This window comes from Pangasianodon hypophthalmus, chromosome 25 (assembly GCF_027358585.1).
Source record: "Pangasianodon hypophthalmus isolate fPanHyp1 chromosome 25, fPanHyp1.pri, whole genome shotgun sequence".
Lineage (NCBI taxonomy): Eukaryota > Metazoa > Chordata > Actinopteri > Siluriformes > Pangasiidae > Pangasianodon > Pangasianodon hypophthalmus.
The window spans coordinates 2406604-2428301 of NC_069734.1; the positions used below are offsets into that span (position 1 = coordinate 2406604).

At 37.0% G+C, this 21698-nt stretch overlaps 1 protein-coding gene across 1 annotated transcript; it reads left to right on the forward strand.

Annotated features, from left to right (window-relative positions):
- The first annotated feature begins 2458 nt into the window (after nucleotides 1–2458).
- Nucleotides 2459–21551, forward strand: c25h16orf87 (chromosome 25 C16orf87 homolog). The gene is made up of 4 exons (XM_026937439.3): nucleotides 2459–2916; nucleotides 5416–5494; nucleotides 13509–13688; nucleotides 19066–21551. The coding sequence occupies exons 1-4, from the start codon at nucleotides 2851–2853 to the stop codon at nucleotides 19182–19184; spliced, it is 444 nt and encodes a 147-aa protein (XP_026793240.1). The 5' UTR covers nucleotides 2459–2850; the 3' UTR covers nucleotides 19185–21551.
- Nucleotides 21552–21698: the final 147 nt, after the last annotated feature.

Below are 21698 nucleotides of genomic sequence, written 5' to 3' on the forward strand. Positions count from 1 at the left end.
GGTAATAGTGATAACAAAATCAACCAATTTGATTATTTTTATGTGTATAGGGGAAAAATTATACAAATTATTCAAAATTATACAAATCACTTATATGAAAAAGGAGGTATAACAAGCCTAGAATGTGAATCTCTCTGGGAAGATGAGGGGTAAACTGTCTAAATAAATCATATTTTATTATACTGTATACTAAACAACATATTCAGATTGACTGGTGGCCATAAATTCACTGAAATAAAGAAATACGGTACAATTTAAGCTTGTAGCTTTGACGTTTATTTCACTGAAACTTGTAGTCCAATGAAATTGAATTCTCATTTGCAGCCAAATATTAAAAAGTATAAAATGCAAATAATAAAAAAGGTAGTGACATGATAAAGTTTGGTAAAACACAAATAAATTAAGCCATAACATAAAAACAGTACATTAATAAATGAAATATAAAAGCAGAAAGCTTAGAAATGTAAAGAAAGTGATTTTAAATTATGTAGTGAAAGAGAATAACTGGCCAAGTGAAAAAAAAAAAAATCAACATAAAAACAACACAATAAGATACGAGTGTTAATGATCTTACACAAGGGATAATTAATATAATTTTTACCCTGAATTAAATTTAAATACTTAATTAAGTTATTTTATTTAATAAATTGAAATATTTTAATCACTTACATTGTGAATGTAATAATATATAACAGCTCTGTGTTTTTTTTTTTTTCTGAATTACAATCATCAGTCAGGTTCAGCTTTTCAGAAAGTTTAAACAAATGGTGTTTTTTTTTTTTTGTCATAGCAATGAATATATTAAAATATTTTTAAATAATATATAAATAAATAAAATGAAACACTGCTATCTGGTGGACAAATCAGATCATGACCTCAGTGACCTCATTATACATAGTTTTAAATGTTAGAACTGCAATAAAAGATATTACAAAAAAAGGGTAAACATTTGTGTCCAATAATTAATAATTCTGTTTATTCACAAGATTTTATTTTATTTTTTTTTAGAAATCCATATGCTCGGTGTTGGTGACTGATATCACATAACAACAAAGTAATTTTTTGTTTTGTAAAATAACAAACAAACAGTAAAATATGATTTAATAATCTTTTTTAAAAAAACTTTACATTTCCATTCTCGGCTCTGAAACACACAAACTAAAGCTTGTGTCTTGATCACGTTCTTCAGGAAGAAGCCGTCCATCAGAGACGAGCAGAACTTTTTAAAGATGTCTTTGTCTGCTTGGTGCTGGCAGATTTGTGGGAGAAAAAGAGGAAACACAGAGCCGCAGATATTCATCAGTCTTTCATCAGTTCAGCTTGTGAGCATGAGAAACAAAGACTGTCACCAAAATGCAGCTTTTTTTAAAAAGGAGCTTTATGTAAATAACATACCACATAACATTCAGACTCCTTATAGAGTGCACAGTATTGGGAGGAGTGATGAAGGGACATGAAGAGAAACACAGATTGTAATTTACTGTGTGCTGATTTCAGACAAACCTCTGTATAAAACTCACGGCTTTTCAATGATTTCTCTTACATGCTTTTGTAAACTGATTATATTTCATGACAGTGAAGATTGTAAAGCTGATGGAAAACTCTGCACAGGCTTCTTCTGCGTGGCTCTGAGGTTTGGAGAGCAGACCATGACGTCTCGAGGAGCAGGAGAGAATCTGAATAAAGCCTGTGTTTGGGAAGGAGGGATTGTCTTTATTTCTTTATCTTCACTGTAATGATGGGGAGATGTGACATTTGGCCAGTTCCAGTTGATGTAAATTAAATGTATAATATTATTATATTATTTATTTGATGATTTCTTTTCACAAAATTACAAGCTGCAGTTCTTAAGCAGGTTTTTTTATTTATTTTATTTATTTATTTATTTATTTATTTAATCCCAGAAATTGGCAGAAAATTTCTGTTTACATTGTTATTGAGGTTAAAGCTAGGGTTTAGAGGTTAGATTATTTAACTGTGTTAATATACAAGTCAGTGGAAAAAACCCACAGAAAGTATGTGTGTGTGTGTGTGTGTGTGTGTGTGTGTGTGTGTGTGTGTGTGTGTGTGTGTGTGTTGGGGGGATGGGCTGAGAAAAAAAAAAAAAAAAAAAGATCCTTTGACCTTAGTTTCAACCAGCAATATTAGAAAAGTGTCTATTTCTATATAGTTGATTTAAAAAAATTCTTTAAAAAAAAAAATTAATGAAATAATATTAGATTTTAGATTTGTATTAGATATTCAAGTAATTAAAATATAAAAACAGATTTGTTTAAAAACATTCCTCACACTGTCCTTCATATTTATTTAAAAAATTGCGATTATTATGATATATATGTATAAATATAAATATAAAAAATATGGATACATATATACATGTATATAAGCAATACAAGAAAATGGTAAATAACAATATAGGCTTTCAACCGGCTCGTTATTGTTTCCTGGGTCACGTGACCCGGTAGCGTCGGAGCGCGCATGCGCAGTGCGGGTCACATAGAGACAGAGGAAATATCAACAGCATGTTCTTGGTTACTGTATCTTTTTTTAGCCGCACTGCGCATGTGCAGTGTGAATAATGTGGAAAATGAGCTGTAGCCTTTTTTCTTTTAGGGTTTCGGGCGCTGATTGATGGTTTATGTATGTGTGTGTGAGTGTGTGAGTGTGTGAATGCGCGTGCACGCGTGTGTGTGTGTGTGAGTGAGTGAGTGAGTGTGTGTGTGTGTGTGTGTGTGTGTGAGAGAGAGAGAGAGAGAGAGAGAGAAGTGGCTGATATTACAGGCAAAGGATCGACTTGATTATTCCGTCCTCCACATTTTGGACTTTTTTAAAATTTTAAAACCCAAAATAATGTCCGCAAATAAAGTGAAGAAAGTGAAAATGGCTACCAAATCGTGTCCGGAATGTGACCAACAGGTGAGTGCTGATTTTGTGGCTGATGATATGAATATGATTGCATGTGGAAGTGTTCCTGATGTGGAGAGGAAGTTTGTCCAGGCTGAAGTTGCTGCTTTTATTATTCAGCAGGGGGGATGTTTTTTTATGGCTCCTTCAGTCTGTAGCATGAAAAACACAAACAAAAAAAAAAGTTCAGGCAGAAAAGAAACATCTCTGTTTCCGATTTCACTCCTGAAAGAATACAAATGTGCTCTTATATCACCGGCAAGAGATAAATAAATAAATAAACACACAAATCCACAAATCAATAAATATATGAGTGGTTATTATTTTCAGCTCTGAGCCATTAGTGTGTATTTGCTCTCTCTCTCTCTCTCTGTCTCTGTCTGTGTCTCTCTTTCTCTTTCTGTCTTTCTCTCTCTCTCTCTCTGTCTCTGTCTGTGTCTCTCTTTCTCTTTCTGTCTTTCTCTCTCTCTCTCTCTCTCTCTCTCTCTCTCTGTGTCTCTCTTTCTCTTTCTGCCTGTCTCTCTTTCTGTCTCTGTCTGTCTCTCTCCCTCTCTCTCTCTCTCTCTCTCTCTCTCTCTCTCTCTCTCTGTGTCTCTCTTTCTCTTTCTGCCTGTCTCTCTTTCTGTCTCTGTCTGTCTCTCTCCCTCTCTCTCTCTCTCTCTCTCTCTCTGTGTGTCTCTCTTTCTCTTTCTGTCTTTCTCTCTCTCTTTCTGCCTGTCTCTCTTTCTGTCTGTCTCTCTCTCTCTCTCTCTCTCTCTCTGTCTCTGTGTGTGTGTGTGTGTGTGAGAGAGCGAGAGCTAAGTATAATATTCCAGCTGGAGTCTTCCTCCTAATGGAAATATGAAATATTTATGCTTTTGTGTGATTTTATCTGGGAAATGAGAATAATCTGGCTTTAAAAGTGCTGCAGTGGAAATGATTCATATTTAGAGCTGTTGTGGGAATCTTTCAGTCATTGAAAAATATTTCTGATTTCTAAAATCAATTCTTATCTTAAAAAACAAAGAAAGAAAGAAATATCCTTTTGTTCATGGTGCTGATGTCAGATCATTGTTATGGGTTTGGTTCATTCATTATGCGTGAAATTCTGCTTATTTGTCATATCTTTAATATTACATTATGATATGCTTCTTTCTCTAATGTTCATTTCTAATAGGCTGTGTGCTCATCTGAATCATTTCCTTTTTAATTCCTCACCCTCCACACACACACACACACACACACACACATCTCATATTACCTCTGATTTAATTTCAAGCTGTTTTATGTCCTAATTTCATATCATTCCTGCTAAAAACTCATAGTCAACGTGGAGTTTCCTGCTTGCCAAGGCCAAGGCCAGATTATTGGGTTTCTGCAGGGCAGGATGCCCAGATCATGGGCCACTTCTCATCGTTTACTTTTCACTGCTTGCACATTTCACATTGACTTACGAAAAAAAAGGAGTAGTTTTATTCTTTTAACTAGGTCTGGTGAGGAAAATGTAACGCCTGGTATTGAAATCATATTCCCTGGGATCAGGATTTGTTGAGCCAAGCTCATTTTAAGTCAGTAAGAATACTAGGAATGAAAAGCTCAATATTTGTCCGTTACTACAATGTGGCAGACGATTCAGTACTCTGACGTTTGCTGCTTTTCAGCCTTTATTTAAATATTCTAACGAGTCAAATTGTGCAGTGAGAAGTAATTCATATTTGCCTTTTGTAATGTAGTGAAAGAGCTGGTGAATTTTCTGTAGCGTAATTTTAATTTTAAATGAGTTTGATAATCAGTTGGTTTTCAAAACAATAAAAAAACCTAATCTTAAAAAGACCACAGACTTCCTTCATGTAAACTTATAAACTGGTCATCTGTAATACACAAATCCAGTCCATTTGATAGCAATAAAATCCCAATTTTAAGGCCTGAATCAAAAGCATGCGCTTTTATTCACTAGCACATAAATGAATTGAAGCTTCTGGAAACAATCAGTGTTTCCAGAACAAACAGAAATACAAAATGGTGTGATGTAGAGCAAATGATTCTGCAATCATATAAACCCAGAAATTTCACAGATACTGAAATTTAGACTTAGAACAACAACAGGATGTGATGAGTCGCAGGAGCTTGGCCTTTTTCATGCTGTAAAAATTTTGCACAGAAGCAGTCCTGGTTTAGTTTCTAATGCATGTCATTTTCGCTGTGCTTGGAAGGTGGGTGTAGAAGGTAGTAGTGATGGAGAGCACGGTGTTCTTTCCATTACAATCCACACACCAAAACCATCACAATGAATAATTAAACAGGCGCAAAGGTTGATGTGACGCTGTTAATAATCAAGATCAGAGTAAATATCTGTTCTTTTACTGATGTGGTACTGTTATCCTGTTAGCATTATGCAATCAGGACGTAAAAGCATTGGAGTGTGTTATAAACAGTGTAAACAGCATTGTTTTGTGTGTGTGTGTGTGTGTGTGTGTGTGTGTGTGTGTGTGTGTGTGTGTGTGTGTCTTTCCTCTTTCTTTGGTTAATCAGATCCCTGTGGCCTGTAAGTCGTGCCCTTGTGGTTACGTCTTCATCAGCCGAAAGCTGCTCAGAGAGCCGCCTGCTATAGGTAACGCCTTTAAATGTTCACTTCTTTAAAAACAAAAAACAAATCAAGCACTGCTACATTGGTACACGTCACATACCCTCCATTTCATTCTTTTTTTATTGAAAGTTGGGCTGTGTGTTGTTTAAGAGGCTTTTTATAGGAACCATAATCACAGGCTGTAGTCTGAAATATTGGCCTGAGTGCTATATAGATGGTTGCTATTCTATAAAAAAGAATAAATTAAGTGGATATTTGTGCCAAAGGGTGTGTTTTGTTTTAAATTGGATTGTAATTTAATATAATAAGGGGTATGGAATGCTTTTTTTTCCACTCGTGTGGTTTTAATATTTGCATCTCAGTGTGTTTTAGGAATTTAAAACATTCATAAGATTTATAGCAAAGGAACAGTTTGGTCAAAAATGAAAAGTGAATGAAAAATTTCCCTCGTACCCTGAATGCAGCTCTGAGGCTAATGTGACTAAGAAGTAAGGGATGTTTATAGCCTCCGTTTTAGCATCATATCTCAGTCATCATATGGTAGTGTCGACAGATTAGTGGTGATTTCTGACGGTGTGTGACGCCGTGTTTTCTCTCAGTATGCACAAAAAGAAAAAAAAAACTCTGCACAGCTAAAATCAGTCATAGATCTGAATCACTTTCCTCTACAGCACACACTTTGGTGTGAGACCCAGGGGGGCGTGGCCATTAGACGTTAGAAATAATTTGGATGATAATAGATTCAGTTTGATTTGTGTATTTACTGAGTCAGACTGTTTTGTTTTTTTTATAGTGGTGAGTGTGTGATTAATTAGATATGCACTTTTTTATTTGAATATGGCAGGGTTTTTAGACTACTTTTAGTTTAAGGGGAAATTTTGTGTACATTTGTAGCTGATCTGTTCCCTTAATCTGTAATTTAAGTGAATATCAATCAACGTCAGAGTTATAATGTGTGATTTTATTCTTGCCCCCAATTAAACATGTAGTCTCATGGTGTAGTCGAAGAAATGAAGGTAAATAAATTGCAGTTGAATCCAGAGGTGAGCAGCAGAGCTGGTGTTGTGCCTCTCCCACTTTTATGAGCAGTTTTAATCTGCACTGAAATGCTTCACAGGAAGTTTAAACAGTGAATCATTTAATGCCTCCGGCAACACGCTTTCAAATGCTAATAAGCAAAAAAACCTTTGTTATACTGAAGATTTGTCATTAAAGAAACATTTATTAATCTTAGATCTTTTTTTAATATATCCCTAACTTTGATTTAATATCTAAATGCTATCAAAAGAAATATTTTCTTCCTGCTCGGATCTGTGTGGGTGTGTCAGATTGCGTAATGAGTGACAGCTGCGTCTTCAAGGCAATGCAGTCACTAACGCTGGCACAGATCTCGTGCCAGAAAAGTGTGTAGGAATGATAGAGTAGTGCTTTCACAGCGCTTTTGTTTTATTACATCATGCGCGTTTTTGTTTTTATGGGTCACGAACGTTGCATCGGTGTATTTTGTAGTTATTTCAAGTGGGAAATCAGCTAAGATTGCAGTTTGTGTTTACTCGACTGCTGATCAAATGGAAAATATTCCAACTCTAAGCAATTTCGCTTACGCTCAGGCACAAGAAAGACAAGAGAGCAGGAAAGAAGACACTTTAGTTGCTGTGGTTGGGCAAAGGCGCAAATATTCTTCATTTTCAGCACGCGAGCGTGCGCGCGCAGCTGCTACGCCAGCAGCATTGTTCACGTACTCGCCTGCGTATCTTATGTATACCTTCAGGATTAAAAGCTCCGTTTATGCAGATTGCTTTCATGGTCCGTGTCTCAAATCAAAAACTCTCACTGTACATTAAAAAATATTTACTAATCTTGAAAAATCCAGATGACTAGTACTCAAAACAGAGCTTTCACTAGGTTTAAGAGGTTTTTAAAATTCAAACACTAATTATAATTAGGAAAACGTAGAACCTAGAAAATTAATTAAGAGTGCAATTTGAGACACAATGTTAGTTTGCGTATTCAGTTGCAGAGACAGTATCACATGGTGCTATACTGCGTTCTTTTCTGAAGACGTGCACAAGTTACGCACCACGTGACTGCGGGATACGCACCACGTGACTGCGGGATACGCACCACGTGACTGCGGGATACGCACCACATTACTGCGGGATACGCACCACATGACTGCGGGACACATGCCTACTGGCGGCCATCTTGCCTACGCGTTCACGTAGTTAACAGCAAGTATAAATCAGCCTTAAAAGGGGCACAGATGTAAGCAAATGCCTAATTCTGATTGGTACTCGGGTAGCATTGATGTCACCTCTACCAAATAAAGTTTTTTACTTACACAATTACACCTGTAATGATGACCAAGTGTCATTGTGTACAGTTGGCTTTCTATTTATTTTACTTCATTTTATTAATTATTTAAACCTTTTTTTTTTTTTTTTTTTTTTTTTTTATATGTTATTTCAGAATGTCCAACATGGGGGGGGAAAAAAGAAACAGGACACTACAGTTAGTCTTTCAGAAAGTTGTCAAATCAGAGAGTGTATATTGAAATAACAGCTTTTTATCACTAGAAGTTAAAGTGTTGTTGCTCTTTATTATTTTAAAATGACTTTTTTTAAAAAAAAAAAAAGTCTTTTCACTAGGATGTATCTCTGAATCACAATAAGACCAGTCACATTAATGACGTGTAGCTATCAAATGATGCATAAAAACACAATTAGACTCTAAATTAAGCAAAATGCCATCACGCTATGAGACTTAATGAGCAGTTGAACTATAGAAATCGTATGAAGGAGCTCATTAGTTTAAAAAATATAACTTAAAAAAGCTCACTTGCGATTCACATACAGTTAATAGTGCAGTGATGGACTGTATTTATATTGCCGTGTGAACTGGGTGTAAATTGGAAGTTTCCCGGTCAGCAGAGTAAGTGCAGGATTTCGAGCGTCTCTGCAGTGCTTCAGTGACTTCTTGCTGAAATTGCTGTTCGCTTGAGTGAGTAACGTCGAGTGGAAAAGGGGGGAAGGGTGCACTAATTCACTAATTCCTGCCTGAAAACGCTCCCTTCCCTTCCCTTCCTCACTCCCTCCTCCCCTACAGCACTCAGCATTTAGGCCTCACGAGCCTCATTAACTTCATTATGGCTTTATAAAAAAAACGGGAACTCTGTCCTTACTGACTCGTTATGATCAGCTTTAGCAGATCAGTGAGAGGTGATGACTTATTTCAGCTGCAGCACTTTGATAAACAGTAAACGCTGAATCATTATAAATGTTTGCAGCTTTAACTATGCAAAATGGATGACATTAAAAGAGTGTATAACAGTGTGGGGAGGTGTTCAGATGATTAAATGTAGAAATGCTGGTTCCAGGAAAGTACTGACTGCAAATTTTTTTTTTTTTTTCCATTTTTGCTGCAATAGCGATTTAACAGTGCTCTAAATATAGATCTGGCACATACGGCTCTAATATGGTTATGTATTTTTACAATAATAATTGTAAGATTGTTTAAAAAGGTGTTGCCATGAGAAGACTTTGGAATCATTTCGGTAAAGCTTTACCTTAGCTATGGTTATTTACTGTCTTAACATTAACAAAGCATGAACTTCAGCATAACGTTAATAAAGTCGCAAGTAAGGAATAAAACGCCTGCATGCGTGTTTTTATAGGAAAATAATCACCCCGAAGCTGGCCGTTGGGTTATTTTCCTCTGACAGCACGCCCCTGAAGTGTTTTCTGTCCTCAGACTTCTCTATCAATGTTAAATAAACATCTTGGATTATGTAGAGCATCCGCCGTACACGTCCCTGTGATGGAGCTGTTACTATAGAAACGATAATGTATTGGAACAAGAGCATTAATATAAACCTGTATTTTGCAGCTGTTATCATTATCAGTACATCATCAGTTTCATAACAGAAAATGTCATATAAATGATAAAGCAGCATGTTTTGACTGTGTATTATTTTCTAAAAAATCTAATTTATTTGCATTATAATTTGATCTGAGGCTGGATCTTCAGTCTTGATTGCATGTTAATAATGATTAAGAAATGATTCATGTATATTGTGCTTTCAGAAGCCTAATGATGGTTTGTGATGCATTATTTAAAAAAAATACTAGGCCTGTCATAATTAGGATAGTTTGGCTCATGATTAATTGTCATGCACATAATTAAGACTAATGATTTAATTGTGTTTTCTGTTAAAGTTATGCCACTTTTATAATAACACTGAACATGAGGAAATCCCGAGAGAATAGGCGCGAGCCTCGTGTATTATTATTTTCAGTCCGTATAACGAAATAATCGATAGTTGCAGTCATCATTTCATCGCAATCATTCTGATTATCTTAAATATTCACTATTATTTCTACGTAAGAAACAAAATGATACTGAGTAGTGAATAATTAATGAAAGCAGTATTGTTGTGGAACTTACTAATCTCTCATGCTCAGACTCTAATGCAACTCTAAATGAGTTATTTATTGAAGGATTAAAGGTGAATAAAGCTGTTATTCATAAAGATAAATGACTCAGAGGCAGCAGCAGTATTAACTGGAAACCGTAAATATGTGCTGTGATATTAGAATTAGAGTGATTTGCCTACGTTCACATTATTACAAGCTTCTGTGTACAGGGGAAATTTGGTTTTTTTGTTTTGTTTTTGTTTTGGTTTTTTTGTTCAGCTTGGATCTGTCTGTCTTGATGGTTCACATTCATAACAAGAAGTGATGCGTATCTGTCTTTAATGCGAATGCACTTGTCTGCTGAAACGTCCTGCATGTGCATGTGGATTTCTTGGGGATTGTTTCGAAAGCTACTCAGGTTGCGTTTCTTCTAGTTTTGCTTGAATCGATCCTCCAAATATTAACTAAATCCCCAATTTCCCTTTCCTTCCACTGAGTATAGTCGCTTCTGTTGCTGTTCTTATCCTCCGTTGTTGTTTTGTTGTTTTGCCGTGCTGACACCTCTGGATGATGATGGCACATGGTTCATGTCACATCACTACATATCAGATATCTATCCGATCTAGGGCCACATAAGAAAGTGGCTCAGGTCTGATTTACGAAGATCAAGACCTTAAAAATAAAAATTCAAAAATCTTTAATGTCGTGTACTTTGGTACAATGAAATTCTTATTTTGTTTATTCCTCATGAGAAAGACGTAGAAGGGCAACAAACAATAAATTACAAAGACAATAAAAATACAAAAAATATGCAATAAGGAACAAGGAAGGAAGAATAATAAAAATAAACAATACACAATAGCCAAAGTCACTTCACAGTCTGAATAAGAGAACCCGTATGCAATAAGTTAAACAGTTAACAATAAAATAAAACAATATTTGCGTACTGACTTAAGGCAGAAAATCTGATTTTCTGTTATCAATCTGTTAATGTGAACGTCGCCATAAAGATTTCTCATCCAATTAGATTAGACCTAGATTGGAACAATAGAATAAAATCATAACATTATAACTGTTATATTAAACATTTCTCCATTTGTTCTCACCTAGTCCTTGGTAAGGTAAATGAAGCCAATTAAACTAAAAATTAGAGAGAGCACGATACCACTTTTTCTTTTCCAATACTGATACTGAAACCTTGAGTATCAGCTGATGACAATACTGATCTGACAATTACAAAAAAGAAACCACAAAGCTTTAAAATTAACTTTTAACTAAAGCACTTAAAAATCGAGGAAAAAAATACATGGCAAAAAACACAGCAAAACAAATGCAGCTTTGATTATTCGGTTACACAAAATATTCAGATACACAAAAATCACTTCCATCGCAAATATAATGAAGTAAAAAGTATCAATATAATAAAAATCAATCCCAGCAAAAAAATAAATAAATAAAAAATCAAGTCTCTCTTAATATGTAATCTCAAATATTTTTTTTCCTCGATATCTGATCTACATGTTTTGCTTGTTTTGGCCTGATGTTGATCCTGGGTATCACATTGGTGCCATTTTTAATAAAAATACAATATATATATATATATATATATATATATATATATATATATATATATATATATATATATATATATATATATATATAGTATTAATGGGTAGATTGGGTAGACCTATGATTAAAAAAAAATATTTGCATCAAGTTAGGTTTTTCCATGAGACGCAGTGGAGCATACTGGAAATCGAGCACAAGAATATACTGTCTAAGAAACACAAAAACACTTGTACAGTCTGTATTTGACATTAAAGAGTTTACTGTAGCAGCATATTTTTGGTGTTTGAGTGTGTAACCGCTGGCTGACGCTCGGCCCGCAGTTATGAGTGGAATGTTAAACACAGGCTTCTTTGTACCAGAGCTTTAAACTCCAATCAGCTGCATAATAAACTCTGCTCTTTATTTCACATAATGCAGTCCAGATAGTGAATTATACTGCAATCCCTGTACTGCAGACGTTTCACTTCACATGACTAGTGAATTTTTTTTTCTCCTCTGCAAGAGAGGAAGTGTGTTCAGAGAGATTTTTTTTTTTTTTTTGCTTTGAGTGCTCGGGTTTCAGTGTTAGCTGCTTGTTCTCTAAGCAGGATGGACTATTTATACTGAGCTTACGCTAAGAATAACTGCTCGATTTTCATATGGGTCAGGATTTTATTTAGGCTGAGCGGCCCTCACTCGGTTTGAGAGAGTAAAGCATGATTTGGAAGTGATCTTTATGAATAAATATTTAATTTCCGATAAGGCTGCTGGTTAAACAGTGACGTGAGCAGCTGTATAAGCGTTTCATCAGGATTGTAACCAAGCCCAGCTCTGACACTGACAGAAGGCAGTGTCAAGGAAGACATGAATCAAACGAGCTGCAGAACAGAGCTGTTCCTGTTAGGGCAGGTTATTGGCAAGATCAGGATTCCTGCAGTATTGTGTGGAAACGGCACACTGCAGTGAGACAGGGAGGAGACACGGCGCTGCCATATTTAACACACTGACACGCATTACTGACATGCATTAAAAAAACTGCCATTGTGATTATCTGTCCATGCAGCGTTTCAAATTATGGGAGAAACAATAACATGAAATTCACAATATGCATCATTATATTCTTATTTTCTTACAGAGTGGAGCATTAAAATATATATATTTTTTAATTTAATGCCTCAATAAAATCCTTAAATTAAAAAGAAATAGAATAATTTAATTTAATTCAATATGTCAATATATAATATTTAAATTAATATAATGTACCACGTAAGAAATACAGAATAATTCAATATTAAAGGATTTAAAATATTCAACTATCAAATACTAAAATATTAAAATATTTAATGTTACCTTTTATTACAGTTTACAATATTTTATTTTAATTTTTGTTATATATCTTTTAATAAATTCCTATTAAATAAGAAAATAAATAACACATCATATATAATAATATATCGTATATAATAACAAACTGATATTTTTATGTGTCTTTTATAAAAATGTGTGATTAGATATCTGTGGAACGTGCAAAACAAAAAGAATCTAGTCTTTGTTTTTTTAAGTCTTTATTTTAATAAACGAATATTATTTACTCCTATGAAAGTAGGAGGAGCTAAAATATTACAAGAATCATTGGCTGAATATCAAATCGAGTTTTATAAGGCGTCTCGGGAACAGGAAGCCATTTTGTATTTGACTTAAAGATGGTGGATTTTTTTTTTTACGTGGATTAAGAGTAAGAAATGGAAAATCGTGCTAAATATGCGTGATAAGAGCATTTTTTTGGGTAAATGAATAAAAATGAATCTAAAACATGAAAATGTATATTAATTAATTAATAAATAGTGTAATGCCTCCTAAAGCAGACAGAAATTGCATAATATAACAGAATGATATAAAATAAACAATAAATAATAATAAAACATAATGAATGAGTCACTCTAATGTCATGCATTTGTGAGATCATTTTTCATCTTTAATTTTATTCCTTTATCTACCAGCACATATTAAAGTTTTAGCTCTTTTTTTATTTCACGTTAATGCGCGTCCGATACTGATTTCCTCCAATCTCCTGTCAGACAAATCGGACGCGAAAAGAAGACGACCGGAAAGAATAAGAAGGGAAAAGATCAACTTAACGTCCACCAATGATATGGAGAACAGGAGGCGGTCCCGCTCCAACAGCCAATCAGATACCATCCGGAGGGGGCGGGGCAGGCCGAAGACCGTGGGATTGAAGAAGCAGGAGGAGGAGAAAGGTGAGCTAGCTTCTGATGCTCCGTGTCTTCTAACAAGAACTTACGTAAGAAACTTTTTTTAATAAATCTTCATGTACTTGTCTGCTGATTATTGTAGGTTTCTGCATGCAGGACTTTTTCAGGAGGAAGAATAACGTCACATGTTAGATATGTAAAGGAGAATCTTTTCCTCCCTTGAGCATCAAGCTATCATCATATCATAATGCGATATTTTTAACCAAATTGTCCTTTCCTGTAACTGACAGCCTTGTGGATGTCTCACTCTCTTACTGTCTCATACATCTCACACACACACACACACACACTCTATCTCTGTCTCACTCTCACTCAGTCTCTCACACACTCCCATACATCTCACACACACACACACACTCTCTCTCTCTCTCTGTCCCACTCTCACTCAGTCTCTCACACACTCCCATACATCACACACACACTCTATCTCTCTCTGTCTCACTCTCACGCAGTCTCTCACACACTCCCATACATCACACACACTCTCTCTCTCTGTCTCACTCTCTTACTGTCTCACTCTCACTCAGTCTCTCTCACACTCCCATTATATCACACATATACACACTATCTCTCTCTCTCTCTCACTCTCTCTTACTGTCTCACTCTCACTCAGTCTCTCTGACACTCCCATTATATCACACATATACACACTATCTCTCTCTCTCTCTCACTCTCTCTTACTGTCTCACTCTCACTCAGTCTCTCTGACACTCCCATTATATCACACATATACACACTATCTCTCTCTCTCACTCTCTCTTACTGTCTCACTCTCACTCAGTCTCTCTGACACTCCCATTATATCACACATATACACACTATCTCTCTCTCTCTCTCACTCTCTCTTACTGTCTCACTCTCACTCAGTCTCTCTGACACTCCCATTATATCACACACATACACTCTATCTCTCTCTCTCTCTCACTCTCTCTTACTGTCTCACTCTCACTCAGTCTCTCTGACACTCCCATTATATCACACACATACACTCTATCTCTCTCTCTCTCTCACTCTCTCTTACTGTCTCACTCTCACTCAGTCTCTCTGACACTCCCATTATATCACACACATACACTCTATCTCTCTCTCTCTCTCACTCTCTCTTACTGTCTCACTCTCACTCAGTCTCTCTGACACTCCCATTATATCACACACATACACTCTATCTCACTCTCTCTTACTGTCTCACTCTCACTCAGTCTCTCTGACACTCCCATTATATCACACATATACACACTATCTCTCTCTCTCTCTCACTCTCTCTTACTGTCTCACTCTCACTCAGTCTCTCTGACACTCCCATTATATCACACATATACACACTATCTCTCTCTCTCTCTCACTCTCTCTTACTGTCTCACTCTCACTCAGTCTCTCTGACACTCCCATTATATCACACATATACACACTATCTCTCTCTCTCTCTCACTCTCTCTTACTGTCTCACTCTCACTCAGTCTCTCTGACACTCCCATTATATCACACATATACACACTATCTCTCTCTCTCTCTCACTCTCTCTTACTGTCTCACTCTCACTCAGTCTCTCTGACACTCCCATTATATCACACATATACACACTATCTCTCTCTCTCTCTCACTCTCTCTTACTGTCTCACTCTCACTCAGTCTCTCTGACACTCCCATTATATCACACATATACACACTATCTCTCTCTCTCTCTCACTCTCTCTTACTGTCTCACTCTCACTCAGTCTCTCTGACACTCCCATTATATCACACATATACACACTATCTCTCTCTCTCTCTCACTCTCTCTTACTGTCTCACTCTCACTCAGTCTCTCTGACACTCCCATTATATCACACATATACACACTATCTCTCTCTCTCTCTCACTCTCTCTTACTGTCTCACTCTCACTCAGTCTCTCTGACACTCCCATTATATCACACATATACACACTATCTCTCTCTCTCTCTCACTCTCTCTTACTGTCTCACTCTCACTCAGTCTCTCTGACACTCCCATTATATCACACATATACACACTATCTCTCTCTCTCTCTCACTCTCTCTTACTGTCTCACTCTCACTCAGTCTCTCTGACACTCCCATTATATCACACATATACACACTATCTCTCTCTCTCTCTCACTCTCTCTTACTGTCTCACTCTCACTCAGTCTCTCTGACACTCCCATTATATCACACATATACACACTATCTCTCTCTCTCTCTCACTCTCTCTTACTGTCTCACTCTCACTCAGTCTCTCTGACACTCCCATTATATCACACATATACACACTATCTCTCTCTCTCTCTCACTCTCTCTTACTGTCTCACTCTCACTCAGTCTCTCTGACACTCCCATTATATCACACATATACACACTATCTCTCTCTCTCTCTCACTCTCTCTTACTGTCTCACTCTCACTCAGTCTCTCTGACACTCCCATTATATCACACATATACACACTATCTCTCTCTCTCTCTCACTCTCTCTTACTGTCTCACTCTCACTCAGTCTCTCTGACACTCCCATTATATCACACACATACACTCTATCTCTCTCTCTCTCTCACTCTCTCTTACTGTCTCACTCTCACTCAGTCTCTCTGACACTCCCATTATATCACACACATACACTCTATCTCTCTCTCTCTCTCACTCTCTCTTACTGTCTCACTCTCACTCAGTCTCTCTGACACTCCCATTATATCACACACATACACTCTATCTCTCTCTCTCTCTCACTCTCTCTTACTGTCTCACTCTCACTCAGTCTCTCTGACACTCCCATTATATCACACATATACACACTATCTCTCTCTCTCTCTCACTCTCTCTTACTGTCTCACTCTCTTAATCTCGCTCTTTCCTACTGTCTCTCTCTAAATCTCTCTTTTTTTTTTTACTGTCTCACCCTCAGTCAGTCTCTCTCACATATTCTCATACATCACAAACATACACTCTGTCTCTCTCAATCTCACTGTCTCTTATTGTCTCACTCTCTCGTAATCTCCCTCTTTCCTACTGTCTCTCTCTTACTCTCACTCTCACTCAGTCTCTCTCAAACACTCCCATACATCACACACACACACACACACACACACACACACTCTATCTGTCTGTCTCACTCTCTCTTACTGTCTCTCTCTCAATCTGTCTCTCTCTTACGGTGTCACTCTCACTCAGTCTCTCTCACACACTCCCATCACACACATACACTCTATCACTCTCTGTCTCTCTGTCTTTTATCATCCCACCCTTTCTTAAGCTCCCTCTTTCCTGCTGTCTCTCTCTCTGTCTTTTACTGTGTAACACACTCTTACTCTCCTGCTGTCTCTCTCTTTCTCTTTCTCTCACTCTCTGTTACTGAATTGCTCTTTCTCTCTGTCACTGTCTAACTGTCTTTTAATCTCTCTCTTACTATTTCACTCTTTATCCCTTTCTCCATTTTACTGTCTCAGTCTGTCGTTCTCTCCCACTGTCTCTCTCTCTCTCTCTCTCTCTCCCTCTCTCTCCTTTTTCTCTCTGTTTAATATTCTCAAACAAGTAGTCTTGGGAAAACATTTCTTGTAATGCGACTCTTTAATTTTTTAAACATTTGATGTTAAAATTGGAATGCACACCATTACACACAGTGACAGTTTTTTTTTTACACACACTAGTGCTTTATTTCCTCCGTAACATCTTCCTCTTTTACTGTTAACAGCTTACTGAAACCACAGAGACGTAACAAGAGTAGGCTGATAACAAAAACAAGAAATTTTCTGCAACATTAACAACCTCTGAAGAACTGCTCAGTAGCCCCATATCATGATCGTTTTATTATTTTTTCTTTAAAGAAATTTCTCTCTTTTCCTTTAAAACAGGAACATTATCAGTTTCAATATGTTCTGTACTGTAAATATCAGTACTCATGAGGTCATTTATGGAAAATGTGATTATGATTCATCTGGATTTCTTTTTTTGGTGAAAGATTTGTATTTTTTTTTTTGATAATTCCAGTCATTTCTAGACATGACTCTTTTTTCGAAACATATTTCTATCATTGCAGTCATTCTCTCCCCGTCTGAGTCATTCACTCTGTGTCAATCGATTTAAATTTCTCAGTTTTAAACCTATTCTTAGCTCAGTTTTATATGCACAAGAGGAAAACGTTAGTCATTATTAAGACTAGATTTGTTTTTAGATTTGTTTTTCTTTACACTAATCTCTTCTTCATTTGTCTTGCAAAATGTCTTCCTCTGATAAGTGAACTGAGCCTTCTGTTCGTGTTTTTCTTTTTGCAGCACTAACATAGTGTTAAATGATTCATTCATCTTTATCTGCACACACACACAGTCCAAAGATGATTCATTAACACATCTTTCAATTAAAACAGACTTTCTCAATACTTCTGTATAAAGTGGACTTGGGGGCGGGGCTAAGTGTGTGTCATCAACTATAATCATATAACAAGTGCCACAGATTTGGACCAATCACATGTGATTTTAGAGAATGATAAAGTGGAACCTGACCACTTTCAGCATGTTCTAAGATATCTAGCTCATTTAGCTAATGTTAGTGATAAATTGGTGACAGATGTTGGTTGTCATGGTAACATAACATTTTGTCAGGCTTGGTTGCTGTTTAAATAAATCAGGGAGAAAATAACAATGAGGCTCTGCTACTGAAATCCCTCTCGTGTGTCATCTGTGCTAGTTTAATAGCAGTTAGCTAGCCAGATAGCTAAGTTAACTGTTGCTAAGCGATATATTAGCCTATTAGTGATGCCATGACAGGAGGACATGTGGGTGTTTCTAATTTGCATACTCATGTATATTCATAGACTCTGGTGTTTTTAAAGAAGGTGAAGGTGTAAAGATGGTTCTCTGGTATTAAAAACAAATTAAACAATTAATTATTCTATATAATGGTTTAAAATTATATATTCAGGGAGATAAAAAAAAAAAGCCACAGAGATGAATTTATACTTTTATTGTGATACTTTATTTTCCTTCATTATTTGATGTTAGAAATGTAAAGTGCTGAATTTGTGCTATACATTATTTATTGTTTGACATTGCTTTCTCAATATTTACTTTGTTTATTTCATAAAGGTGCATTCGGGAAGAAGTGTAAAGAAGTAAGAGTGGAATTATATATTAAAAAAAAAAATTCTCAAATTTAATTTGATTCAGATGCTAAAAAAACAAACAAAAAGATGTATTGTTTACTTGCTCTTCTTTAATCGTTTAATATTATTTTAAAAATTCTTATCTTTTTATTATTTCTCTCATAACAGTACTCCAGGGGAAAAAGTACAAAGAAGTCATTGTGGAATTGTATTTTTTTTTTTTAAAAAGTCTTTTTTTTTCTTGTACTGACATTGTTCTCTTGTATGTTTTCCAGAAAAACAGGAGCGGGAAGTCGATATTTACGCCAACCTGTCGGACGAGAAGGCTTTCGTGTTCTCCGTGGCCTTAGCTGAGATCAACCGCAAGATCCTGGGCCAGAGACTGATCTTGTAAGGGGGCGGAGCTACAGATGATTGCCAGGTGAAAGTTCAGGACTCGTATTGCATGGCCCTCCGGGTGATGTGTGTATCTGGGAGGAAGGCGTGAAGTCGGGACTGGTGAGCGTCTCACTCGGGCGGCTGATGGTTTGTGGAGTCACACGAGGACGAGGGAACGGTGACCGTGGCGATTCTTTAAATATTGTAAACATGGACATGTAGGAATCTTCTCTATTTATCTTTAAACAGATTTTATGGAATGTATTAAAGAAGGAGTGTTTTTTTTTTCTCTTTTATCCAAGTTGTGATTTGTCAACACAATGCACACGTTCTCATTCACATCATACTTTTTTTTTTTTTTGGCTATTTTTTTTAAAAGATCAACAGGGTTTTTTAGTCATGATGAAACGTAGTAAAACATTTTTAAGGTATTAAAAGAGTAGTTAGGCCAAAAATGATATTTACATAATTCAACCAGCTGAGACTTGTTTAGATTTGAGAAGTGTCTGAAGTTTGCTTCTCGTACTTTGGCTAGAGGTAGCTAAGTTGAGGGAAGCTTATAGCTACCAGATTAGCATCACGCACACACGTTAAAAGACGTCAATTAACTCATCAGTGCCATTTTTTGACACAAGCATGAGAAAATATATCCATATTAAATATATAAAAAAACAAATTTGAACTCAGTCGTCAATCTTTGGGCCACGCCCTCTGCTTGAGGGTTTGAATTGGAGCCGCGACTGGGTTTTTTTTTTTTTTTTTAAGCTCTGCACCATCCGTTGGTACGTTTTTTTTAATAAATAACAGTGTCATGCAGTGTGAGAAACCACATCAGCAAAGTCTGAGGATTTAGACATGGAGCCTATATGTTTTCCTTACTTTAGCTACACTAGCCAGTGCAAAATTAAAGAAGCAAATTTCACCAAATATGTTTCAGCTACTTGTATTTTTTATTTGCTGAACTTTAACTTTGAAATGCAACAAATGTGAAATATTGAGATTGCTATAAAGGCCCTGTTTACATCTTCCATTAACGAGCATTTCTTCTAATCCAGTTACGATTGTGCAGCATGTCCGACTGGAGACAAGTGTGAACTTGACTGGAGATCCTCCAGAGGTCTGGTTCGAGCTGTGATTGTACTGTGTGTTCTCATTTATTCCATAAAACCAGAATACAGAACCTGAGGGAGATCATTTATATCCTAAATAACATATTTATATATTGTGGAAGAGAAATGGGATGTAGCACAAGAAAGAGATTGGATTTGGTCAGTAGTGTGTGGCTGCAGTCCCACAGAGTGACGACATAAGAAGGAAACCCCAGACTGGACGGAGGAAGCCCCTGCTTGGGCAGAGGAAGCCCCAAACTGGACAGAGAGAACCCCTGCTTGGGCAGAGGGAGCCCCACACCAGACAGAGAGGATCCCTGCTTGGGCAGAGGGAGCCTCACAGTGGACAGACAGAACTCTTGCTTGGGCAGAGGGAGCCCCACAGTGGACAGAGAGAACCCCTGCTTGGGCAGAGGGAGCCCCACAGTGGACAGACAGAACTCTTGCTTGGGCAGAGGGAGCCCCACAGTGGACAGAGAGAACCCCTGCTTGGGCAGAGGGAGCCCCACAGTGGACAGACAGAACTCTTGCTTGGGCAGAGGGAGCCCCACAGTGGACAGACAGAACTCTTGCTTGGGCAGAGGGAGCCCCACAGTGGACAGACAGAATTCCTGCTTGGGCAGAGGAAGCCCAACACCAGACGGATAGAACCCCTGCTTGGGCAGAGGGAGACCCAGACCAGATGTAGGGAGCCCCATACTGGATGGTGAGAACCCCTGCTTGGGCAGAGGGAGCCCCACACCGGATGGAAGGGGCCCCTGCTTGGGCAGAGGAGGCACCAGTTCAAAGTCCATCTTTCCTGCATTCTTTCACACTTGTGCCCAGCGTGAGGCTTGCTCTGTGGGGCTGCGCCTGAGTGTCGTTTACTTGTTCATTATGAATGTTAATTTAAGGCGTAAACAGGGCCGTAAAGTACTGAGTGCACAAGTTAAGTGTTCTTCATCCAGGTCACAGATCTAAACATTTCCAAAGAGTGCTCCGTATATCAGATGGCTGATGTCTCACACCGAGCTTGTTGAAAGCTGAACAACTACTTTTTTATTTATTTTAAACGTTCCGGTGAGCCATTCTGCTTTGTAAATGCAACTGATCAAAAAGTGGGTGGGGACTCTGAAGCTAATACTGGGGAACGAACTTTATTTATTGGTGCTTTTCCACTCTAATTTAAGTGCATCTTCTATTTTATGGCCTTTTATTAATGTTTATTTCACAAATGGTTAAAGTGTACATGTGTAATAATCACCACGATTATATTAAACATCAGAGGGAAAACATTCTTTGCAAGTCTCGCTGCTGTTTTTTTAAGGGGAAGTTAATTATAACCAGTCATGTCTCTCTCTCTCTCTCTCTCTCTCTCTCTCTCTCTCTCTCTCTCTCTCTGTTTTTCATCTACAGAAAAAATGGCTGCTCACATTTCAGTT